This window comes from Haliotis rufescens, unplaced genomic scaffold, assembly GCF_023055435.1.
Source record: "Haliotis rufescens isolate VD_foot unplaced genomic scaffold, xgHalRufe1.0.p SCAF_10, whole genome shotgun sequence".
NCBI lineage: Eukaryota > Metazoa > Mollusca > Gastropoda > Lepetellida > Haliotidae > Haliotis > Haliotis rufescens.
The window spans coordinates 44,298,820-44,325,356 of record NW_025963780.1 but is presented as its reverse complement, the minus strand read 5'-3'; the positions used below and the strand labels follow the sequence as shown (position 1 = coordinate 44,325,356).

Here is a 26,537-nt window from a genome sequence, read left to right as displayed (position 1 = left end):
ATTAGAGAGTGGAGATATAAGCCTGGACTATCGAAGATGTATATTACTATTAACAACAAGACATGGTGGTAGATATAGATAAAAGAGAGGAGGTATAGGTAATAGACGCTGGAGGCCTCAAGTCGAACATATGTACTCTACCTAAGGCAAGAGTCATGTGACGCTCTTTTAAAAGTCTTTTGGCGTGCACGTGTCTTCAGGATCTGGAGGCTAACCAAATATCGAAAGCACTGATGCGCGGTTTATGCAGATTTCTTCGTAAGGTGATACACTGCTCATATGACATTGATGATAACTCACTTATACTAAACAATGTAGCGGTACTTTCAAATACACACCGTGGGATGATATGGTCTGTTGAGATGATAACGAGATATTAACCATATCAACTTGAAGTGACGTCATCAGAGGTATCTTGATATTAACCTTAGGCGATACGGAAAGAGCAACTTCCGGTGACGTCATCGCAGGCGGATATAAAAGAGTGAGGTGTAACCTCGTCCGGACACTGAGAACCTCGGCTTCCTTTGCAATGTGTGCCCAGTGAAGTGATGTGATATTTATGAGATAAATATACTGCGTTTTCAATGTAGATCTAGGTTACCTGTAGATTTAGCCGCGCTGAATTGAATTTGGAACCGAACGCGCAGCCCACCTCATGTTAGCTTTCTAAGTTGCCGTGCTTATATGCTGTCAATGCCTGTCATATATTGGAGTGAAGCATTACGGTGTACACAAACTGCCTGAGCATATACAGCGCCATATTTTGTTTTCAGGATGTTGTCGGTGAATCCGCAATTCAGATCGAAAACACTTGAGTCATCCCATGCCGCTTCACTCAATATATTTCCCATCACCAAAGAATCCGCGTTTTATTTAGTCACGGTAGAATTGCGATAAACATGCTGTGTTTTCAATGTAGAGCTAGGTTACCTGAAGGGTTAGGTAAGCTAGTTCTACATTGAAAACACAATATGTTTATCTCTTAATTCTACTGGAACTGGAATTCTACTTTGAAAACCGAAAGGAAAATAACACCAATAATTTACAAAAATGCAGCAACGTCTTTCTTAAAGGATATTACGGCATAGTGCGTTTGTTATTTTTATTTTACCGGCCTTGAACAGTATTGCAGTTACATCACGGCGTGTCAGCTAGGTGCCTGAAGTAATGCAGATGTTACACGTCTACCGCTTTGGTGCAACCAACCAACAAGAAGATGGTGCTGACAAACCTGGAAATATAACCATGGCTAACCGGGATTCGAACCTACGACCACATGTGTCTGGCAACTCAATACAATGCGACTCTGTACAACTCGATACAATGCGACTCTGTACAACTCAATACAATGCGACTCTGTACAACTCAATACAATGCGACTCTGTACAACTCGATACAGTCGGCGTCTCGTGCCCCACATGCCCACCCCAATTAACACTAATATATCAATCAATTCTTGTATATATTATAATGACCAAAGTCGAAACTGTCATGACAGCCACACCTTGATTACAGGACTGGCATTATGTGAGTGAGTTGGGTTTAACGCCGCTTTTATCAGTATTCCAGTTATATGGCGACGTGTCAGATTAATGTTGGAGGAAAGCCCGAAGTGATGCAGGTCTCAGACGTTTACCATTTCGGTGAAACCCACGAGCACGGGTATGGTGCTGACAAACCTAGAAACATAATCGGGGCCAACCGGGATTCGAACCCACAATCATAGGTTTCTGGCGTGCCCAAGGGACGCAACTCTGCACAGCGAATCGCGGCGCCTTAGACGACTGGGCCACCCGTGCCCCCGGACTGGCATAAGATTGTAAATATTACTGAATGAGTTTCGGAACACCCCTCACTTTACTTCAGTCAAAGTGTGAGACATGTGGCCTCTGTTCCACAAGGGTCTCTGACGTCACGGGTTCAGTCAGGGCAAGTATGTCCGGAGCAGCTTACTACCCCTTCCGGTCGCATCCTCGACGCTGAAACTGACGACACTCCAGCAACACATACTTACACGGCGTCCAACATGGTGACAGTTGGACTGGCTGCGCTTCCAGTAATTTTCTGTGTGTTTATGGTAGATGTGTGTTTCAGTTACAACATTGACGTTGTCCACGCACGTGTTCTCCATGGACCCAGTAAAAGCATGTTCGGATACGCCAGTGCCTTCAAGAGGACGCAGTCAGGATATAAGTAAGTGGGGGAACTTGTAGTCACGTCTCCCAACAGGGGAGTCACTGTAAACGAAACCATCACAGTTAGGGCCTCGCTTTCCAAATCTATGCTGATGAAACAACTGTTTCCAGTTTATGCTAACAGGTAACGCGAGTCTTAGGACTAAGATCGCTTTGTGGAACCGGTCGGTGGAGTGATGTTTTTCATAATGTGTCTTAATGCTTAGGGGCGGTCAGGTAGCCTAGTGGTTAAGCGTTCGCTCGTCACGCCGACATGGGTACAATGTGTGAAGCCCATTTCTGTTGTCCCCAGCCGTGATATTGCTGGAATATTGCTAAAAGCGGCGTAAAACCCTACTCACTCGCTCACTCTTAATGCTTACTACCAGCTTCGGAGCGACCATTTTTGACGCGATGGAAGCTGTTCTTTATTATGAGAATGAAGCCAATATAGTTGTAGCAAACACAAACTCGATAAGGTGATCCATGTACCAGATTGGTGGGATGTGATTAACTACAGATCGAAATGTATTCCTTTCTGCTGGATGTAGCCCCGCGTTGTGTCATACAGTTGGATGTAGTCCCGTGTTGTGTCATACAGTTGGATGTAGTCCCGTGTTGTGTCATACAGTTGGATGTAGTCCCGTGTTGTGTCATACAGTTGGATGTAGTCCCGTGTTGGGTCATACAGTTGGATGTAGTCCCGTGTTGTGTCATACAGTTGGATGTAGTCCCGTGTTGTGTCATACAGTTGAATGTAGTCCCGTGTTGTGTCATACAGTTGGATGTTGTCCCGTGTTGAGTCATACAGTTGGATTTAGTCCCGTGTTGTGTTATACAGTTGGAATGTAATCTCGTGTTGTGTCATACAGTTGGATGTATTCCCGTGTTGTGTCATACAGGTGAATGTAGTCCCGTGTTGTGGCATACAGTTGGATGTTGTCCTGTGTTGTGTCATACAGTTCGATGTAGCCCCGTGTTGTGTCATGCATTTGGATGTAGTCTCGTGTTGTGTCATACAGTTGGATGTAGTCCCGTGTTGTGTCATGCATTTGGATGTAGTCTCGTGTTGTGTCATACAGTTGGATGTAGTCCCGTGTTGTGTCATACAGTTGCATGTAGTCCCGTGTTGAGTCATACAGTTGGATGTAGCCCCGTGTTGTGTCATACAGTTGGGTGTTGTCCTGTGTTGTGTCATACAGTTGGATGTACCCCGTGTTGTGTCATACAGCTGGATGTAGTCCCGTGTTGTGGCATACAGTTGGATGTTGTCCTGTGTTGTGTCATACAGTTCGATGTAACCCCGTGTTGTGTCATACAGTTGGATGTAGTCCCGTGTTGTGTCATACAGTTGGATGTTGTCCCGTGTTGTGTCATACAGTTGGATGTAGTCCCGTTTTGTGTCATACAGTTGGACGTAGTCCCGTGTTGTGACATAGAGTTAAATGCTGTCCCGTGTTGTGTCATACAGTTGAAAGCTGTCCCGCGTAGTGTCATACATTTGGATGTTGTCAAGTGCTGTGTCATACAGTTAGATGTAGTCCCGTGTTGTGTCATACAGTTGGATGTAGTCCCGTGTTGTGTCATGCATTTGGATGTAGTCCCGTGTTGTGTCATACAGTTGGATGTAGTCCCGTGTTGTGTCATACAGTTGGATGTAGCCCCGTGTTGTGTCATACAGTTGGATGTTGTCCCGTGTTGTGTCATACAGTTGGATGTAGTCCCGTTTTGTGTCATACAGTTCGATGTAGTCCCGTGTTGAGTCATACAGTTGGATGTATCCCCGTGTTGTGTCATACAGGTGAATGTAGTCCCGTGTTGAGACATACAGTTGGATGTGGCCCCCTGTTGTGTCATACAGTTGGGTGTTGTCCTGTGTTGTGTCATACAGTTGGATGTACCCCGTGTTGTGTCATACAGCTGGATGTAGTCCCGTGTTGTGTCATACAGTTGGATGTAGTCCCGTGTTGTGTCATACAGTTGGATGTACCCCGTGCTGTGTCATACAGTTAGATGTAGTCCCGTGTTGTGTCATACAGTTGGATGTAGTCCCGTGTTGTGTCATGCATTTGGATGTAGTCCCGTGTTGTGTCATACAGTTGGATGTAGTCCCGTGTTGTGTCATACAGTTGGATGTAGTCCCGTGTTGTGTCATACAGTTGGATGTTGTCCCGTGTTGTGTCATACAGTTGGATGTAGTCCCGTTTTGTGTCATACAGTTCGATGTAGTCCCGTGTTGAGTCATACAGTTGGATGTATCCCCGTGTTGTGGCATACAGGTGAATGTAGTCCCGTGTTGAGTCATACAGTTGGATGTGGCCCCCTGTTGTGTTATACAGTTGGGTGTTGTCCTGTGTTGTGTGATACAGTTGGATGTACCCCGTGTTGTGTCATACAGCTGGATGTAGTCCCGTGTTGTGTCATACAGTTGGATGTAGTCCCGTGTTGTGTCATACAGTTGGATGTAGTCCCGTGTTGTGTCATACAGTTTGATGTTGTCCCGTGTTGTGTCATACAGTTGGATGTTGTCCCGTTTTGTGTCATACAGTTCGATGTAGTCCCGTGTTGAGTCATACAGTTGGATGTATCCCCGTGTTGTGTCATACAGTTGGATGTAGTCCCGTGTTGTGTCATACAGTTGGATGTTGTCCCGTGTTGTGTCATACAGTTGGGTGTAGTCCCGTGTTGTGTCATACAGTTGGACGTAGTCCCGTGTTGTGACATAGAGTTAAATGTTTTCCCGTGTTGTGTCATACAGTTGAAAGCTGTCCCGCGTAGTGTCATACATTTGGATGTTGTCAAGTGCTGTGTCATACAGTTAGATGTAGTCCCGTGTTGTGTCATACAGTTGGATGTAGTTCCGTGTTGTGTCATACAGTTGGATGTAGCCCCGTGTTGTGTCATACAGTTGGATGTAGTCCCGTGTTGTGTCATACAGTTGGATGTAGTTCCGTGTTGTGTCATACAGTTGGATGTAGCCCCGTTTTGTGTCATACAGGTGAATGTAGTCCCGTGTTGTGTCATACAGTTGGATGTAGTCCCGTGTTGTGTCATACAGTTGGATGTAGCCCCGTATTGTGTCATACAGATTGATGTAGTCCCGTGTTGTGTCATGCATATGGATGTAGTCCCGTGTTGTGTCATACAGTTGGATGTAGTTCCGTGTTGTGTCATACAGTTGGATGTAGCCCCGTGTTGTGTCATACAGGTGAATGTAGTCCCGTGTTGTGTCATACAGGTGAATGTAGTCCCGTGTTGTGTCATACAGTTGGATGTAGTCCCGTGTTGTGTCATACAGTTGGATGTTGTCCTGTGTTGTGTCATACAGTTGGATGTAGTTCCGTGTTGTGTCATACAGTTGGATGTAGCCCCGTGTTGTGTCATACAGTTGAATGTAGTCCCGTGTTGTGTCATACAGTTGGATGTAGTTCCGTGTTGTGTCATACAGTTGGATGTAGCCCCGTGTTGTGTCATACAGTTGGATGTAGCCCCGTGTTGTGTCATACAGTTGGATGTAGTCCCGTGTTGTGTCATACAGTTGGATGTAGTTCCGTGTTGTGTCATACAGTTGGATGTAGCCCCGTGTTGTGTCATACAGGTGAATGTAGTCCCGTGTTGTGTCATACAGTTGGATGTAGTCCCGTGTTGTGTCATACAGTTGGATGTAGCCCCGTATTGTGTCATACAGATTGATGTAGTCCCGTGTTGTGTCATGCATATGGATGTAGTCCCGTGTTGTGTCATACAGTTGGATGTAGTTCCGTGTTGTGTCATACAGTTGGATGTAGCCCCGTGTTGTGTCATACAGGTGAATGTAGTCCCGTGTTGTGTCATACAGGTGAATGTAGTCCCGTGTTGTGTCATACAGTTGGATGTAGTCCCGTGTTGTGTCATACAGTTGGATGTTGTCCTGTGTTGTGTCATACAGTTGGATGTAGTTCCGTGTTGTGTCATACAGTTGGATGTAGCCCCGTGTTGTGTCATACAGTTGAATGTAGTCCCGTGTTGTGTCATACAGTTGGATGTAGTTCCGTGTTGTGTCATACAGTTGGATGTAGCCCCGTGTTGTGTCATACAGGTGAATGTAGTCCCGTGTTGTGTCATACAGGTGAATGTAGTCCCGTGTTGTGTCATACAGTTGGATGTAGTCCCGTGTTGTGTCATGCATTTGGATGTAGTCCCGTGTTGTGTCATACAGTTGGATGTAGCCCCGTGTTGTGTCATGCATTTGGATGTAGTCCCGTGTTGTGTCATACAGTTGGATGTAGTCCCGTGTTGTGTCATACAGCTGGATGTAGTCCCGTGTTGTGTCATACAGTTGGATGTAGCCCCGTGTTGTGTCATACAGTTGGATGTAGCCCCGTGTTGTGTCATACAGTTGGATGTAGTTCCGTGTTGTGTCATACAGTTGGATGTAGTCCCGTGTTGTGTCATACAGTTGGATGTAGTCCCGTGTTGTGTCATACAGTTGGATGTAGTCCCGTGTTGTGTCATACAGTTGGATGTAGTCCCGTGTTGTGTCATGCATTTGGATGTAGTCCCGTGTTGTGTCATACAGTTGGATGTAGTCCCGTGTTGTGTCATACAGGTGAATGTAGTCCCGTGTTGTGTCATACAGGTGAATGTAGTCCCGTGTTGTGTCATACAGGTGAATGTAGTCCCGTGTTGTGTCATACAGTTGGATGTAGTCCCGTGTTGTGTCATACAGTTGGATGTAGCCCCGTGTTGTGTCATATAGTTGGATGTTGGCTTCTGGGTATTATATCCAACTGGTTGTTGCCATTACAACAAACATGGCGTCTATTCCTACTGCGGTTATACTTGGACTTCCTATCTGGCTCTTATCTCCACACGACGCCTGCTGGGCACATAGTTCTTACGTCATCTCCATCATCACAATGGAATTCGGAAACACCTCTCCCTTCACTGCGATAGCTTAAATCCGATGAGGGCGCTGTCACTTTCGGAATGGCAACCGTACTTGGACAACATGCTAATTTAGCACACAATAGCAGATACCGTTGCATGGGTATAACAATATAACGAAGAGAATATATGGATGTCAACTTCTATATTATGAGTGGTTAAAGTGTTTGCTCGTCACGCCGAAGACCCGGGTTCGATTTCCAATATCGACCTGCGTAGCCCCCGACAGGGCAATTCAAAGACAAAACCCCACCCCATCCACCCACCCAGCCTCTCAAAAAAGTCTGCCCACAGCCTTGGCATTTTTCTCCCGCGCTTACAATACGAGCTGTGGTGTTCACCTCCTGCTAATATTAAAACACCTGCTTCATACAAAATTCCAGAAACTATTTTTCTCAAAATGTACGGAAGAGGACATTGTGTGTGTTTGGAGAATCGTGTTCAACCTGAATTCAGTTTCATTTAGCCAATGTATTAAAACCTATTCACAGTCTAACAATGTAAGGGGGCACGGGTGGCCCAGTCGTCTAAGGCGCCGCGATTCGCTGTGCAGAGTTGCGTCCCTTAGGCACGCCAGAAACCTATGATTGTGGGTTCGAATCCCGGTTCGCCCCGATTATGTTTCTAGGTTTGTTTCCTCCCACATTAAGCTGACACGCCGTGATATGACTGGAATACTGTTAAAAGCGGCGTTAAACCCAACTCACTCACTCACTCTAACAATGTAAACTGTTTTTTACTCGGCGGTGTAGTCGGGACTTATACCACGAGCTCGCTGAGATACCATGCCGCAGTTTAACAGGGACACTCCGCTCAGACACGGTATACTGACTCCGAGCCGACCAGTCCTTCTCTTATCCCCTTAATGCCGAGTTCCAGGCAGGGTAACAACAAGTACCATCCTTTAACGTATATTGGTATGACGCGCTCCTTATGGACTATCCAGTTCTACTCACCAATTATAATACCATTTTGCCTTTCATTCTTGTTGCTTATCTAGACTTACTGTGGGCGCCCCCAAGGACAACTCCACACGAAGAAACTCGACTGGGGCGACGCATGAATGTGACATCACAGATCCTCTCAACTGCGTCCAGACGTATGAGATCGATCAGGATGATCGTGAGTGTTGCTTGTTCCTGACATGAGGACCACGAAACCTTAGGCCTGCGAAAGACCTCAGGCGGGTGCCGATCATTTCAGTAATTAATATCAACGTAGCAAAAACATAATGTATTTCATTGAATCCAGTTCATTACTAAACAAAGACGCACGTCACATTAACACTGCACAATGGCCGCATGTATTGGCATAGTGGGGGATGTAAGAGCGCAGTGTATATGTCACTTAGGCAATTTACAAAACGCCTAAATATTTAAAAAATTGACACAAACCTGCCCTCTATTTTATTATGATGACGAATTCCAAATATTTGATGCTGAGTTTCATCACCCACTGGAGTGAGTGAGTGAGTAAGTAGGGGTTTACGCCGCTTTTAGCAATATTCCAGCAATATCACGGCGGGGGACACCAGAAATGGGCTTCATACATCGTACCCATGTCGGGAATCGAACCCGGGTCTTCGGCGTGACGAGCGAACGCTTGACCAACTAGGCTACCCGACCGCCCATCACGCACTGGAAGAAAATTATAGGATTAAAAGAAAATGAAAGTCAGTGTGTAGTTTGGTTATTTTTAGGCTTCTAATCCAAGCATGATTAGTCTATAGTGTTGTTTTTGAACTTCTTAATTTTGTTCGCTAATCTGTCAAATAAATCGACAGATTTTGTAAAATGACTGAACAATTTAGGCATTAAGTAAATTACCCAAGTGTATCACATTTCACACATTGACTGTAGCATTTACAAATCCGTGAAGTATTAAACATATTTATTGTTTACTTGTTTCCAAGGTGATCTGGAGTCAATATCGGGCACCTGGTACAATGCCGATGAGATGTACGGATCAATCATCTTGCAGTCCAACGACACAACCACGGTAACTAGCATCACGCCCTGTCGTCATAGACGCCGCAATTCACTGTGTCGAGTTGCGTCCCTTGGCATGCCAGAATTCTATGAGATTGGGTTCGAATCCCATCCCTTACAAGACATCAGTGATAAACGTCATAGACCTGCATATCACACTGGCATATAACATTCATACCTTACATAGCTCACATACTCTATCGCTGTATGTCTACATAACCAATAAATTCGATACATCTGCCACAATAGGTCTGCTTAACTCATATAGTTAACATCTACCACAGTACGTATGCATAGCGCACATAGTCGAGACATCTACCATTACGAGTCTGCAAAACGCATACAGTCGATAATCTATCTCTATGAGTCTGCAAACCGCATACAGTCGAGACACCTACCTATGTGAATATGCATTTCGCACACAGTCGATACATCTACCACTATGAGTCTGCATAGCGCATACAGTCGAGACATCTACCATTACGAGTCTGCAAAACGCATGCAGACGTTAAACTACCACTATGAGTCTGCAAAACGCATACAGTCGATAATCTACCACTATGAGTCTGCAAAACGCATACAGTCGATACATCTACCACTATGAGTCTGCAAAACGCATGCAGACGATAATCTACCACTATGAGTCTGCAAAACGCATACAGTCGATACATCTACCACTATGAGTCTGCAAAACGCATACAGTCGATACATCTACCACTATGAGTCTGCAAAACGCATACAGTCGATACATCTACCACTATGAGTCTGCAAAACGCATACAGTCGAGACATCTACAATTACGAGTCTTCAAAACGCATACAGACGATAATCTACCACTATGAGTCTGCAAAACGCATACAGTCGAGACATCTACCACGATGAGTCTGCAAAACGCATACAGTCGATAATCTACCACTATGAGTATGCAAAACGCATACAGTCGATACATCTACCACTATGAGTCTGCAAAACGCATACAGTCAATACATCTACCATTATGAGTCTGCAAAACGCATACAGTCGATACATCTACCTCTGTGAATGTGCATAACGCACACAGTCGATACATCTACCACTTTGAGTCTGCAAATCGCATGCAGTCGATACATCACCCTCTGTGAATATGCATAACGCATACAGTCGATACATCTATCACTATGAGACTGCAAAACGCATACAGTCGATACATCGCCCTCTGTGAATATGCATAACGCATACAGTCGATACATCTATCACTATGAGTCTGCAAAACGCATACAGTCGATACATCTACCTCTGTAAATATGCATAACGCATACAGTCGATACATCCGCCACTATGAGTCTGCAAAATGCATACAGTTGATACATATATCCCTATGAGTCTGCAAAACGCATACATTAGTATTGTAGTTATTATTGTTTATTAATGCCCTTGTGCAATACTCCGCATCTTCGAGTTTTAGTTTACATGACATAGCCTACATTACTCCCTCGCTGCAGATGTGCGCCCCCCGGTACAATGACTTAGCGTTTGAGACGGAGAACTATGCATTCCTGATTGGACGTTGCGTCAAGGTCGACAGTGCGAATGTTAAATACTCGTATCCTTTGAAAGTGTCAAAGGCACAGGGCTATCTTCAGAAGAGACCAGGCTCTTCTAAATACATATTCTGGAACGGGATGGGAGAGAGCGGAATGTCAGGCGATATGATGGAGGTAAGGATTATAATTATTTACATATAATAATGATAATCATCACCATCATTGTCACAATAACATTCATTACACAGATGATGTTTCTTCTGGTTTAATTTTTTCACAAATGATGTCTGAGAAAAATACATATACAGCTAGTTTAGCAGAGCAAGAAACCAATATTAGATGATCATAGACCTTGTCTGCTTGTCTTCCAGATCAAAAACTGGTTTATTTTACATTAATGTTTCTCTATTTGTCTACTGCGCATTTCCGGGACAAGAATAACTTCCTACTTCCGGATGGTGTTGCAGCTCGCTGTTTTCATTTCAGGACGGCTCGGTTCTAATAGGAATCCCTGGCTTCAAGGAATGGAGTGGTATGTTTTCAGACTTCGTTGCACGTATCGTCAGAATTATAGTGCAGAGCGTTTCTACGTTTCATCAGATCTCCCTTACCTAACACATTATCTCATAAAAAGTAGATTCCAGTTACTAAACGGCACATTATTCAGATTAACAGAGCATTCGTAACTCGCGGTAGTGGCTATAAAAAGGCAAACATAAGCCAATAATTTGTCATTCAATTGTCAACATTTTCAAGTTCGAAAACATCGCCATAGGACGTATCCAAAAAGGGGAATCGCAGTCTTCTGTTGCACGCCACTTCAACGTCCACAACAGCACCATTTGCCACCTTTGGCACCGATACACAGTTCAATTCCACTGCAGATCGTCCTCGGACCGACCGACCAAGAGTTACCACCCCTTCACAGGATCGCTACATTCGACTGTTCCACCTACGTCATCGCAATGCCACAGCTACAGAGACTACAGGACGCTTCCCTGGTTAGAGGATGATAGTGGACCAGAATCCGACAAAGATGACCAGTTATCGTACCAGTTTTGCAACAGATCCATCGACAGCGACGCTTGCGTCGGTGACATACCTTACATCCTTGGAATTTGAGAAACTGGAGACGAGTGTGGTTTAGCGATGAATCACGATTTCTTCTTCGCCGGCGAGATGACAGACAACTTTTTTATCGTCGTCGAAATGAGCGTTTTGGCCCACATTGTGTAGGTGAATTCGACAAAATCGGTGGCGGTAGTGTCATGGTGTAGGGGGCCATATCCTACACCGGGAGATCTGACTTGGTTGTGGTTCAGGGAAATTTGACAGCAAATCGCTACATGAATCAATTTCCTCAACCTCACCTTCTTCCAATCATTGACCGCCAGAGGGAGCTGTTTCATCAGGACAACGATCCACCGCACACAGCTCGTATCACGGTAGACTACCCTCATAATGCCAACATCAACGTTTTGCCCTGACTGTCGAGATCTCCAGCTCTCAACCCAATCGAACACCTCTGAGATGAACTCGATCGACGTGTACGTCAACGTCAGAACACTCACACAACTGACCAACGCGTTACAAGCAGAATGGCGCAGAATTCCACAGGAGAGAATTCTTACACTTATACAGTCAGTGCCGAGGAAATGCAGAGCCGTGATTGCTGCCCGGGGCGGTCACACGAGATACTGAGTTCAGCGCAACCTTGTGGCCTTATGTGACATGAGAATGAACAGTTTTCAATGCCTTGGTACAAAGACAACGCGTGACTTTCGAGCTCCAAAATTTCATATTTGTATCTGTGATATTAAATTAAATATATCGACTTTATTAGGTACAATACATTTACTATAAATATACCTGTGCGTGTGTTTTATTAAGAGTGTATTCTGGTGAAACTTAACAAAATAGCAAAGTAGTTTATGAATTTGGAAATCATATTATCTGATTAAAACTCGACAGCATGTCATCTGATCAAATCGGAAAAGATTCTATCTTCTGAAACTAAACTAAATAGCACAGTAGTTTATGAATTAACAAAAACAAACATGTCTAATTATCGGATAAATCTAGATAACATATGTGGTGAAACAACGCTGCATATTGCCTAATGAGATTAGAAGACGTTTTATCGGATGAAACTACCCTCACGTGGACTGAAAATTCACTCCAATAATTTCTAATACGCATTCCTATGTCATACGCAATTCGGATGAGTGTCAAATGTGATGTATGACTAACTCGCTCACTCGTACTTTAGTTGTCATGACAACTGTTGTTTTATCTTCAGGGGGAGTAGTTATGCTGAAGCAGGACATCTTCACACCAGTGCAGAGATTTGATATTCCCTTCACAGTGCCTGATTTCTCTTACCTTGGTAAGCTGACTATCGATAGGATGTAACAAATTGCGGAAATCTGCATTGTTAAGTGCATGAGTATATCGTTCTTTTCGTGTGTTTTTTATTTGCAGTGTTGCAGTTTTAACCTTTTTTATAACCATCAGCGCTATTACTGTAAAGTGTTGGCTTCCATTGTTTTTGCTAATCACCTATCAGCAGCAATTATCTGTTGGCTTCCCTTGTTAGTTTCCACCTTTAGTTATCTTATTACTTTTGTTGTTCTTATATGTACAAATATATGCTCTCTGCCCCACGGCATTCATTCGCACGTAAAATCTCCAATATAAGTAAGTAAGTAAGGCATTCATTCACCTGGTGGAGGAGTAAGCGTGTACTCCGAAACGTTGTGTTCCTCATAATAAAGAAGTTGACATCCATAAATGCTGAATAATTCCTGAATATTCCACAGTTCAGACCCTTTTAACGTCGATGCCATGCTCTAATGATTATATATCTTGTCATGTCTTGTAACCTTGACGACTGGTTGATCAACAGGCTACTCGGTGGCAGCGGGGAAGTTGTGTGGACAGGGAGACCCTTGCTTTGCTGCAGGTGCCCCTCGTGCTGAGATGGTCAAAGTAAGAGCAAAATTCCATATTACCTGCATGACTTGCATGCAAGGTGTTGGTTGACCCAGGTCTCATTGCAACCCCACTCTTTTACGGTACTTCTCCCACAGTCAGGGAATTACACTTTATGGTAAGCTATTATGATTATTTGATGACTTTAAAGGACATTGATGGGGTTAAAGAGACACATCAGGTAACCCTAACCCTAAAACTAAAATCTAACCCTAAACCTAATCACTAAACACGAACCCCAACCCCAACCCTAACCCTAACCCTGGTTTGTCATGCATTGAGTGTAACATACATGTACATAACTCGATAGTAGGTTATTATGATTATTTGATGCCTTTAATGGGCATTGATAAGGTGAAAGAGACCCTAACCCTAACCCTAACCTAACCCTCACTAACCCTTATCCTAACCTTACTAACAAATCCTAACCCTAATCCTAACCTTAAACTCTAAACCTAACCCTAAACTCTAAACCCTAACCCTAACCCTAACCCTAACCCTAACCCTAAACTCTAACCCCTAACCCCTAACCCCTAACCATAACCATAACCCTAACCCCTTATCACTTAACCTAACCATAACCGTAATCTAACCAAATGGTAGTGGCATTTTTTTTATTTTCTTCAGATAATAATTTACATCACGTCAATCAACAAGCTTTCCCTGGTTCAGAGTCTAGAAGGTAAACAGGTGAGTTGTCGTTAATCTCGCAATGGTATCTTCAGTACGCAACCCCATAGTTGTTGAGGGCTGTACATTTGCACTCCACCATTGTTTTCTTGTAATACACCAGCACATGTTTTACTCACCCATGGAGATCCGGGTTAAAATTGGTCTTCAGCAACCCATGCTTGTCGCAAGAGATCACAATTGTTATAAGAGGCCACTAACGGGGTTGGTTGGTGCATGTCATCGTATCCCAATTGCGCAGATCGATATTGCTGATGTCAATCACTCGATTGTCTGGTCCAGACTCGATTGTGTTTTCAGAAGTCAAGTCACAAAATTAAAGATTAATATACACATTGAAATAGTCAAACAAATCTACCAAACATGTGACGGAACACGAGTAGCTCTAGTGTTTAACTACATTTTATCTTTGCCAACAAAATGCCTTGTGTAGGCCGAAATAAACTTAAACTACATATCAAAAGTTTTTTCTTTAAAACATCGTAATTTGTGTCGTTTGGTCAATCCTAACAGTGGTTCAATTACATATTATTATTATTATTATTATTATTATTATTATTATTATTATCAAATGGAATGTTATGGGTAACAAGTAACTTACTGGTCTTGGAAGATAACGAGGGGCGGTGAGGTAGCCTAGAGGTTGACGCTAAAGGACCGGGTTCGCTCACCCCCGGCGTGATATTGCTCACTCCCTCACTCACTCACTCACAAGATGGTTACAATGATTACAGACCGGGGCTTATTTCGGCGCCTCTCTGTGTACGGCGGATGTAAACGGTGATGGACACGACGACCTGTTGGTGGGGGCTCCGTTCTTCACTGACGACAACGACGGCAGTGATCAAAGCAAGAAGATCTACATGGACGAAGGGCGTGTGTTTGTCTACCTGAACCTCGTCAATGCAAATAATCAGGTGTGATTTCATCTAAATGGTTAGCTTCTTAAGATTTCAGAATGTACTGTAGATGACAGAACGTTAATTATAACATATACGGTGATTATATATTGAGGCTGCTTTGTTGAACTTTATATATCATGGTTATCCTCATTAGAATGATAAGGTACCCCTCGCTTGTGTGCCTGAAATATTGTTGCTCCCCGTAACCCTTGCTTGTGTCCCGTTGTGAGTTGGGGATATAATTGACCCCTGAAACTCTTGCTTGTCTCCCGTTGTGACTCGGGGACATCATTGGTCCCTGTAACCCTTGCTTGTCTACCGTTGTGACTCGGGGACATAATTGCTCCCCGTAACCCTTGCTTGTCTCCCGTTGTCACTCGGGGTCATCATTGGTCTCCGTAACCCTTTCTTGTCTCCCATTGTGACTCGGGGACAACATTGGTCCCTGTAACCCTTGCTTGTCTCCCGTTGTGACTCGGGGACAACATTGGTCCCTGTAACCCTTGTCTTGTCTCCCGTTGTCACTCAGGGACATCATTGGCCCCTGTAACCCTTGCTTGTCTCCCGTTGTGACTCGGGAGCATCATTGGTCCCTGTAACCGTTGTCTTGTCTCCCGTTGTGCCTCGGGGGCATCATTGGTCCCTGTAACCCTTGCTTGTCTCCCGTTGTGACTAGGGGACATCATTGGTCCCTGTAACCCTTGCTTGTCTCCCGTTGTGACTCGGGGGCATCATTGGTCCCTGTAACCCTTGCTTGTCTCCCGTTGTCACTCGGGGGCATCATTGGTCCCTGTAACCCTTGCTTGTCTCCCGTTGTGACGCGGGGATATGATTGGTCCCCGTAATCCTTGCTTGTCTCCCGTTGTCACTCGGGGACATCATTGGTCCCTGTAACCCTTGCTTGTCTCCCGTTGTGACTCAGGGGCATCATTGGTCCCTGTAACCTTGCTTGTCTCCCGTTGTGACTCGGGGGCATCATTGGTCCCTGTAACCCTTGCTTGTCTCCCGTTGTGACTAGGGGACATCATTGGTCCCTGTAACCCTTGCTTGTCTCCCGTTGTCACTCAGGGACATCATTGGTCCCTGTAACCCTTGCTTGTCTCCCGTTGTCACTCGGGGGCATCATTGGTCCCTGTAACCCTTGCTTGTCTCCCGTTGTGACTAGGGGATATAATTGACCCCTGTAACCCTTGCTTGTCTCCCGTTGTGACTAGGGGAAATCATTGGTCCCTGTAACCCTTGCTTTTCTCCCGTTGTGACTAGGGGATATAATTGACCCCTGTAACCCTTGCTTGTCTCCCGTTGTCACTCGGGGGCATCATTGGTCCCTGTAGCCCTTGCTTGTCTCCCGTTGTGACGCGGGGATATGATTGGTCCCCGTAATCCTTGCTTGTCTCCCGTTGTCACTCGGGGACATCATTGGTCCCTGTAACCCTTGCTTGTCTCCCGTTGTGACTCAGGGGCATCATTGGTCCCTGTAACCTTGCTTGTCTCCCGTTGTGACTCGGGGGCATCATTGGTCCCTGTAACCCTTGCTTGTCTCCCGTTGTGACTAGGGGACATCATTGGTCCCTGTAACCCTTGCTTGTCTCCCGTTGTCACTCAGGGACATCATTGGTCCCTGTAACCCTTGCTTGTCTCCCGTTGTCACTTGGGGGCATCATTGGTCCCTGTAACCCTTGCTTGTCTCCCGTTGTGACTCAGGGGATATAATTGGTCCCTGTAACCCTTGCTTGTTTCCCGTTGTGACTCAGGGACATCATTGGCCCCTGTAACCCTTGCTTGTCTCCCGTTGTGACTAGGGGATATAATTGACCCCTGTAACCCTTGCTTCTCTCCCGTTGTGACTAGGGGAAATCATTGGTCCCTGTAACCCTTGCTTGTCTACCGTTGTGACTCGGGGGCATCATTGGTCCCTGTAACCCTTGCTTGTCTCCCGTTGTCACTCGGTGGGATCATTGGTCCCTGTAACCCTTGTCTTGTCTCCCGTTGTCACTCGTGGGCATCATTGGTCCCTGTAACCCTTGCTTGTCTACCGTTGTGACTAGGGGACATAATTGCTCCCCGTAACCCTTGCTTGTCTCCCGTTGTCACTCGGGGTCATCATTGGTCCCCGTAACCCTTGCTTGTCTCCCATTGTGACTCGGGGACAACATTGGTCCCTGTAACCCTTGTCTTGTCTCCCGTTGTCACCCAAGGACATCATTAGTCCCTGTAACCCTTGCTTGTCGCCCGTTGTCACTCGGGGGCATCATTGGTCCCTGTAACCCTTGCTTGTCTCCCGTTGTGACTCAGGGACATCATTGGTCCCTGTAACCCTTGCTTGTCTCCCGTTGTCACTCAGGGACATCATTGGTCCCTGTAACCCTTGCTTGTCTCCCGTTGTGACGCGGGGATATGATTGGTCCCTGTAACCCTTGCTTGTCTCCCGTTGTGACTCGGGGGCATCATTGGTCCCTGTAACCCTTGCTTGTCTCCCGTTGTGACTCGGGGGCATCATTGGTCCCTGTAACCCTTGCTTGTCTCCCGTTGTGACTCGGGGGCATCATTGGTCCCTGTAACCCTTGCTTGTCTCCCGTTGTGACTCAGGGGCATCATTGGTCCCTGTAACCCTTGCTTGTCTCCCGTTGTGACTAGGGGACATCATTGGTCCCTGTAACCCTTGCTTGTCTCCCGTTGTGACTAGGGGACATCATTGGTCCCTGTAACCCTTGCTTGTCTCCCGTTGTCACTCGGGGGCATCATTGGTCCCTGTAACCCTTGCTTGTCTCCCGTTGTGACGCGGGGATATGATTGGTCCCCGTAATCCTTGCTTGTCTCCCGTTGTCACTCGGGGACATCATTGGTCCCTGTAACCCTTGCTTGTCTCCCGTTGTGACTCAGGGGCATCATTGGTCCCTGTAACCTTGCTTGTCTCCCGTTGTGACTCGGGGGCATCATTGGTCCCTGTAACCCTTGCTTGTCTCCCGTTGTGACTAGGGGACATCATTGGTCCCTGTAACCCTTGCTTGTCTCCCGTTGTGACTAGGGGACATCATTGGTCCCTGTAACCCTTGCTTGTCTCCCGTTGTCACTCAGGGACATCATTGGTCCCTGTAACACTTGCTTGTCTCCCGTTGTCACTTGGGGGCATCATTGGTCCCTGTAACCCTTGCTTGTCTCCCGTTGTGACTCAGGGGATATAATTGGTCCCTGTAACCCTTGCTTGTTTCCCGTTGTGACTAGGGGACATCATTGGCCCCTGTAACCCTTGCTTGTCTCCCGTTGTGACTAGGGGATATAATTGACCCCTGTAACCCTTGCTTCTCTCCCGTTGTGACTAGGGGAAATCATTGGTCCCTGTAACCCTTGCTTGTCTACCGTTGTGACTCGGGGGCATCATTGGTCCCTGTAACCCTTGCTTGTCTCCCGTTGTCACTCGGTGGGATCATTGGTCCCTGTAACCCTTGTCTTGTCTCCCGTTGTCACTCGTGGGCATCATTGGTCCCTGTAACCCTTGCTTGTCTACCGTTGTGACTAGGGGACATAATTGCTCCCCGTAACCCTTGCTTGTCTCCCGTTGTCACTCGGGGTCATCATTGGTCCCCGTAACCCTTGCTTGTCTCCCATTGTGACTCGGGGACAACATTGGTCCCTGTAACCCTTGTCTTGTCTCCCGTTGTCACCCAAGGACATCATTAGTCCCTGTAACCCTTGCTTGTCGCCCGTTGTCACTCGGGGGCATCATTGGTCCCTGTAACCCTTGCTTGTCTCCCGTTGTGACTCAGGGACATCATTGGTCCCTGTAACCCTTGCTTGTCTCCCGTTGTCACTCAGGGACATCATTGGTCCCTGTAACCCTTGCTTGTCTCCCGTTGTGACGCGGGGATATGATTGGTCCCTGTAACCCTTGCTTGTCTCCCGTTGTGACTCGGGGGCATCATTGGTCCCTGTAACCCTTGCTTGTCTCCCGTTGTGACTCGGGGGCATCATTGGTCCCTGTAACCCTTGCTTGTCTCCCGTTGTGACTCGGGGGCATCATTGGTCCCTGTAACCCTTGCTTGTCTCCCGTTGTGACTCAGGGGCATCATTGGTCCCTGTAACCCTTGCTTGTCTCCCGTTGTGACTAGGGGACATCATTGGTCCCTGTAACCCTTGCTTGTCTCCCGTTGTGACTAGGGGACATCATTGGTCCCTGTAACCCTTGCTTGTCTCCCGTTGTCACTCGGGGGCATCATTGGTCCCTGTAACCCTTGCTTGTCTCCCGTTGTGACGCGGGGATATGATTGGTCCCCGTAATCCTTGCTTGTCTCCCGTTGTCACTCGGGGACATCATTGGTCCCTGTAACCCTTGCTTGTCTCCCGTTGTGACTCAGGGGCATCATTGGTCCCTGTAACCTTGCTTGTCTCCCGTTGTGACTCGGGGGCATCATTGGTCCCTGTAACCCTTGCTTGTCTCCCGTTGTGACTAGGGGACATCATTGGTCCCTGTAACCCTTGCTTGTCTCCCGTTGTGACTAGGGGACATCATTGGTCCCTGTAACCCTTGCTTGTCTCCCGTTGTCACTCAGGGACATCATTGGTCCCTGTAACCCTTGCTTGTCTCCCGTTGTCACTTGGGGGCATCATTGGTCCCTGTAACCCTTGCTTGTCTCCCGTTGTGACTCAGGGGATATAATTGGTCCCTGTAACCCTTGCTTGTTTCCCGTTGTGACTAGGGGACATCATTGGCCCCTGTAACCCTTGCTTGTCTCCCGTTGTGACGCGGGGATATGATTGGTCCCCGTAATCCTTGCTTGTCTCCCGTTGTGACGCGGGGATATGATTGGTCCCTGTAACCCTTGCTAGTCTCCCGTTGTCACTCGGGGACATCATTGGTCCCTGTAATCCTTGCTTGTCTCCCGTTGTCACTCGGGGACATCATTAGGCCCTGTAACCCTTGTCTTGTCTCCCGTTGTCACTCGGGGGCATCATTGGTCCCTGTAACCCTTGCTTGTCTCCCGTTGTGACTCAGGGATATAATTGGTCATGTAATCCTTGCTTGTCTCCCGTTGTGACTCGGGGACATCATTGGTCCCTGTAACCCTTGCTTGTCTCCCGTTGTGACGCGGGGATATGATTGGTCCCCGTAATCCTTGCTTGTCTCCCGTTGTCACTCGGGGACATAATTGCTCCCCGTAACCCTTGCTTGTCTCCCGTTGTGACTCGGGGTCATGATTGGTCCCCGTAACCCTTGCTTGTCTCCCGTTGTGACTCGGGGACAACATTGGTCCCTATAACCCTTTTCTTGTCTCCCGTTGTGACTCGGGGGCATCATTGGTCACTGTAACCCTTGTCTTGTCTCCCGTTGTGCCTCGGGGGCATCATTGGTCCCTGTAACCCTTGCTTGTCTACCGTTGTGACTCGGGGGCATCATTGGTCCCTGTAACCCTTGCTTGTCTCCCGTTGTGACGCGGGGATATGATTGGTCCCTGTAACCCTTGCTTGTCTCCCGTTGTCACTCGGGGGCATCATTGGTCCCTGTAACCCTTGCTTGTCTCCCGTTGTCACTCGGGGGCATCATTGGTCCCTGTAACCCTTGCTTGTCTCCCGTTGTGACTCGGGGACATCATTGGTCCCTGTAACCCTTGCTTGTCTCCCGTTGTGACGCGGGGATATGATTGGTCCCTGTAACCCTTGCTTGTCTCCCGTTGTGACTCGGGGGCATCATTGGTCCCTGTAACCCTTGCTTGTCTCCCGTTGTGACTCGGGGGCATCATTGGTCCCTGTAACCCTTGCTTGTCTCCCGTTGTGACGCGGGGATATGATTGGTCCCTGTAACCCTTGCTTGTCTCCCGTTGTCACTCGGGGGCATCATTGGTCCCTGTAACCCTTGCTTCTCTCCCGTTGTGACTCGGGGGCATCATTGGTCCCTGAAACCCTTGCTTGTCTCCCGGTGTGACGCGAGGATATGATTGGTCCATGTAATCCTTGCTAGTCTCCCGTTGTCACTCGGGGAGATCATTGGGCCCTGTAACCCTTGTCTTGTCTCCCGTTGTCACTCGGGGGCATCATTGGTCCCTGTAACCCTTGCTTGTCTCCCGTTGTGACTCAGGGATATAATTGGTCATGTAATCCTTGCTTGTCTCCCGTTGTGACTCGGGGACATCATTGGTCCCTGTAACCCTTGCTTGTCTCCCGTTGTGACGCGGGGATATGATTGGTCCCTGTAACCCATGCTTGTCTCCCGTTGTGACTCGGGGACATCATTGGTCCCTGTAACCCTTGCTTCTCTCCCGTTGTGACTAGGGGACATCATTGGTCCCTGTAACCCTTGCTTGTCTACCGTTGTGACTCGGGGGCATCATTGGTCCCTGTAACCCTTGCTTGTCTCCCGTTGTCACTCGGTGGGATCATTGGTCCCTGTAACCCTTGTCTTGTCTCCCGTTGTCACTCGTGGGTATCATTGGTCCCTGTAACCCTTGCTTGTCTACCGTTGTGACTAGGGGACATAATTGCTCCCCGTAACCCTTGCTTGTCTCCCGTTGTCACTCGGGGTCATCATTGGTCCCCGTAACCCTTGCTTGTCTCCCATTGTGACACGGGGACAACATTGGTCCCTGTAACCCTTGTCTTGTCTCCCGTTGTCACCCAAGGACATCATTAGTCCCTGTAACCCTTGCTTGTCGCCCGTTGTCACTCGGGGGCATCATTGGTCCCTGTAACCCTTGCTTGTCTCCCATTGTGACTCAGGGACATCATTGGCCCCTGTAACCCTTGCTTGTCTCCCGTTGTCACTCAGGGACATCATTGGTCCCTGTAACCCTTGCTTGTCTCCCGTTGTGACGCGGGGATATGATTGGTCCCTGTAACCCTTGCTTGTCTCCCGTTGTGACTCGGGGGCATCATTGGTCCCTGTAACCCTTGCTTGTCTCCCGTTGTGACTCGGGGGCATCATTGGTCCCTGGAACCCTTGCTTGTCTCCCGTTGTGACTCGGGGGCATCATTGGTCCCTGTAACCCTTGCTTGTCTCCCGTTGTGACTCAGGGGCATCATTGGTCCCTGTAACCCTTGCTTGTCTCCCGTTGTGACGCGGGGATATGATTGGTCCCTGTAACCCTTGCTTGTCTCCCGTTGTGACTCGGGGGCATCATTGGTCCCTGTAACCCTTGCTTCTCTCCCGTTGTGACTCAGGGATATAATTGGTCATGTAATCCTTGCTTGTCTCCCGTTATGACTCGGGGACATCATTGGTCCCTGTAACCCTTGCTTGTCTCCCGTTGTGACGCGGGGATATGATTGGTCCCCGTAATCCTTGCTTGTCTCCCGTTGTCACTCGGGGACATAATTGCTCCCCGTAACCCTTGCTTGTCTCCCGTTGTCACTCGGGATCATCATTGGTCCCCGTAACCCTTGCTTGTCTCCCGTTGTGACTCGGGGACATCATTGGTCCCTATAACCCTTGCTTGTCTCCCGTTGTGACGCGGGGATATGATTGGTCCCCATAATCCTTGCTTGTCTCCCGTTGTCACTCGGGGACATAATTGCTCCCCGTAACCCTTGCTTGTCTCCCGTTGTCACTCGGGGTCATCATTGGTCCCCGTAACCCTTGCTTGTCTCCCGTTGTGACTCGGGGACAACATTGGTCCCTATAACCCTTTTCTTGTCTCCCGTTGTGACTCGGGGGCATCATTGGTCCCTGTAACCCTTGCTTGTCTACCGTTGTGACTCAGGGACATCATTGGTCCCTGTAACCCTTGTCTTGTCTCCCGTTGTGCCTCGGGGGCATCATTGGTCCCTGTAACCCTTGCTTGTCTACCGTTGTGACTCGGGGGCATCATTGGTCCCTGTAACCCTTGCTTGTCTCCCGTTGTGACGCGGGGATATGATTGGTCCCTGTAACCCTTGCTTGTCTCCCGTTGTCACTCGGGGGCATCATTGGTCCCTGTAACCCTTGCTTGTCTCCCGTTGTGACTCGGGGGCATCATTGGTCCCTGTAACCCTTGCTTGTCTCCCGTTGTGACTCAGGGGCATCATTGGTCCTTGTAACCCTTGCTTGTCTCCCGGTGTGACGCGAGGATATGATTGGTCCATGTAATCCTTGCTAGTCTCCCGTTGTCACTCGGGGACATCATTGGTCCCTGTAATCCTTGCTTGTCTCCCGTTGTCACTCGGGGACATCATTAGGCCCTGTAACCCTTGTCTTGTCTCCCGTTGTCACTCGGGGGCATCATTGGTCCCTGTAACCCTTGCTTGTCTCCCGTTGTCACTCGGGGGCATCATTGGTCCCTGTAACCCTTGCTTGTCTCCCGTTGTGACTCGGGGGCATCATTGGTCCCTGTAACCCTTGCTTGTCTCCCGTTGTCGCTCGGGGGCATCATTGGTCCCTGTAACCCTTGCTTGTCTCCCGTTGTGACTCAGGGATATAATTGGTCATGTAATCCTTGCTTGTCTCCCGTTGTGACTCGGGGACATCATTGGTCCCTGTAACCCTTGCTTGTCTCCCGTTGTGACGCGGGGATATGATTGGTCCCTGTAACCCATGCTTGTCTCCCGTTGTGACTCGGGGACATCATTGGTCCCTCTTACACTTGCTTGTCTCCCGTTGTGACTCGGGGACATCATTGGTCCCTGTAACCCTTGCTTGTCTCCCGTTGTGCCTCGGGGACATAATTGCTCCCTGTAACCCTTGCTTGTCTCCCGTTCCGACTCGGGGGCATCATTGGTCCCTGTAACCCTTGCTTGTCTCCCGTTGTGACTCGGGGACAACATTGGTCCCTGTAACCCTTGCTTGTCTCCCGTTGTGACTCGGGGACAACATTGGTCCCTGTAACCCTTGCTTGTCTCCCGTTGTGACTCAGGGGCATCATTGGTCCTTGTAACCCTTGCTTGTCTCCCGGTGTGACGCGAGGATATGATTGGTCCATGTAATCCTTGCTAGTCTCCCGTTGTCACTCGGGGACATCATTGGTCCCTGTAATCCTTGCTTGTCTCCCGTTGTCACTCGGGGACATCATTAGGCCCTGTAACCCTTGTCTTGTCTCCCGTTGTCACTCGGGGGCATCATTGGTCCCTGTAACCCTTGCTTGTCTCCCGTTGTGACTCAGGGATATAATTGGTCATGTAATCCTTGCTTGTCTCCCGTTGTGACTCGGGGACATCATTGGTCCCTGTAACCCTTGCTTGTCTCCCGTTGTGACGCGGGGATATGATTGGTCCCCGTAATCCTTGCTTGTCTCCCGTTGTCACTCGGGGACATAATTGCTCCCCGTAACCCTTGCTTGTCTCCCGTTGTCACTCGGGGTCATCATTGGTCCCCGTAACCCTTGCTTGTCTCCCGTTGTGACTCGGGGACAACATTGGTCCCTATAACCCTTTTCTTGTCTCCCGTTGTGACTCGGGGGCATCATTGGTCCCTGTAACCCTTGCTTGTCTACCGTTGTGACTCGGGGACATCATTGGTCCCTGTAACCCTTGTCTTGTCTCCCGTTGTGCCTCGGGGGCATCATTGGTCCCTGTAACCCTTGCTTGTCTACCGTTGTGACTCGGGGGCATCATTGGTCCCTGTAACCCTTGCTTGTCTCCCGTTGTGACGCGGGGATATGATTGGTCCCTGTAACCCTTGCTTGTCTCCCGTTGTCACTCGGGGGCATCATTGGTCCCTGTAACCCTTGCTTGTCTCCCGTTGTCACTCGGGGGCATCATTGGTCCCTGTAACCCTTGCTTGTCTCCCGTTGTGACTCAGGGGCATCATTGGTCCCTGTAACCCTTGCTTGTCTCCCGTTGTGACGCGGGGATATGATTGGTCCCTGTAACCCTTGCTTGTCTCCCGTTGTCACTCGGGGGCATCATTGGTCCCTGTAACCCTTGCTTGTCTCCCGTTGTGACTCGGGGGCATCATTGGTCCCTGTAACCCTTGCTTGTCTCCCGTTGTGACGCGGGGATATGATTGGTCCCTGTAACCCATGCTTGTCTCCCGTTGTGACTCGGGGACATCATTGGTCCCTCTTACACTTGCTTGTCTCCCGTTGTGACTCGGGGACATCATTGGTCCCTGTAACCCTTGCTTGTCTCCCGTTGTGCCTCGGGGACATAATTGCTCCCTGTAACCCTTGCTTGTCTCCCGTTGTGACTCGGGGGCATCATTGGTCCCTGTAACCCTTGCTTGTCTCCCGTTGTGACTCGGGGACAACATTGGTCCCTGTAACCCTTGCTTGTCTCCCGTTGTGACTCGGGGACAACATTGGTCCCTGTAACCCTTGCTTGTCTCCCGTTGTGACTCAGGGGCATCATTGGTCCTTGTAACCCTTGCTTGTCTCCCGGTGTGACGCGAGGATATGATTGGTCCATGTAATCCTTGCTTGTCTCCCGTTGTCACTCGGGGACATCATTGGTCCCTGTAACCCTTGCTTGTCTCCCGTTGTCACTCGGGGACATCATTAGGCCCTGTAACCCTTGTCTTGTCTCCCGTTGTCACTCGGGGGCATCATTGGTCCCTGTAACCCTTGCTTGTCTCCCGTTGTGACTCAGGGATATAATTGGTCATGTAATCCTTGCTTGTCTCCCGTTGTGACTCGGGGACATCATTGGTCCCTGTAACCCTTGCTTGTCTCCCGTTGTGACGCGGGGATATGATTGGTCCCCGTAATCCTTGCTTGTCTCCCGTTGTCACTCGGGGACATAATTGCTCCCCGTAACCCTTGCTTGTCTCCCGTTGTGACTCGGGGACAACATTGGTCCCTGTAACCCTTGCTTGTCTCCCGTTGAGACTCGGGGACAACATTGGTCCCTGTAACCCTTGCTTGTCTCCCGTTGTCACTCAGGGACATCATTGGCCCCTGTAACCCTTGCTTGTCTCCCGTTGTGACTCGGGAGCATCATTGGTCCCTGTAACCGTTGTCTTGTCTCCCGTTGTGCCTCGGGGGCATCATTGGTCCCTGTAACCCTTGCTTGTCTCCCGTTGTGACTCGGGGACATCATTGGTCCCTGTAACCCTTGTTTGTCTCCCGTTGTCACTCTGGGACATCATTGGTCCCTGTAACCCTTGCTTGTCTCCCGTTGTCACTCGGGGGCAACATTGGTCCCTGTAACCCTTGTCTTGTCTCCCGTTGTGACTTGGGAGCATCATTGGTCCCTGTAACCCTTGTCTTGTCTCCCGTTGTGACTCGGGGACATCATTGGTCCCTGTAACCCTTGTCTTGTCTCCCGTTGTGACTCGGGGGCATCATTGGTCCCTGTAACCCTTGCTTGTCTACCGTTGTGACTCGGGGGCATCATTGGTCCCTGTGACCCTTGCTTGTCTCCCGTTGTGACGCGGGGATATGATTGGTCCCTGTAACCCTTGCTTGTCTCCCGTTGTGACTCGGGGGCATCATTGGTCCC

The 26,537-nt window shown here is 48.3% G+C and overlaps 1 protein-coding gene across 1 annotated transcript in view; it reads left to right on the top strand.

Moving 5' to 3' along the window:
• The first annotated feature begins 1,992 nt into the window (after nucleotides 1–1,992).
• LOC124120915 (integrin alpha-4-like) overlaps nucleotides 1,993–26,537 on the top strand; it is a 46,246-nt gene continuing 21,701 nt past the window's right edge. Inside the window, exons 1-9 of the mRNA XM_048391283.1 lie at nucleotides 1,993–2,196; nucleotides 8,104–8,225; nucleotides 9,016–9,101; nucleotides 10,573–10,788; nucleotides 11,101–11,146; nucleotides 12,914–13,000; nucleotides 13,520–13,602; nucleotides 14,233–14,295; nucleotides 15,030–15,212. Of these exons, the coding sequence (XP_048247240.1) occupies nucleotides 2,030–2,196; nucleotides 8,104–8,225; nucleotides 9,016–9,101; nucleotides 10,573–10,788; nucleotides 11,101–11,146; nucleotides 12,914–13,000; nucleotides 13,520–13,602; nucleotides 14,233–14,295; nucleotides 15,030–15,212 (1,053 nt within the window). The 5' untranslated portion in view covers nucleotides 1,993–2,029. The remainder of the gene's footprint in view (nucleotides 2,197–8,103; nucleotides 8,226–9,015; nucleotides 9,102–10,572; nucleotides 10,789–11,100; nucleotides 11,147–12,913; nucleotides 13,001–13,519; nucleotides 13,603–14,232; nucleotides 14,296–15,029; nucleotides 15,213–26,537) is intronic.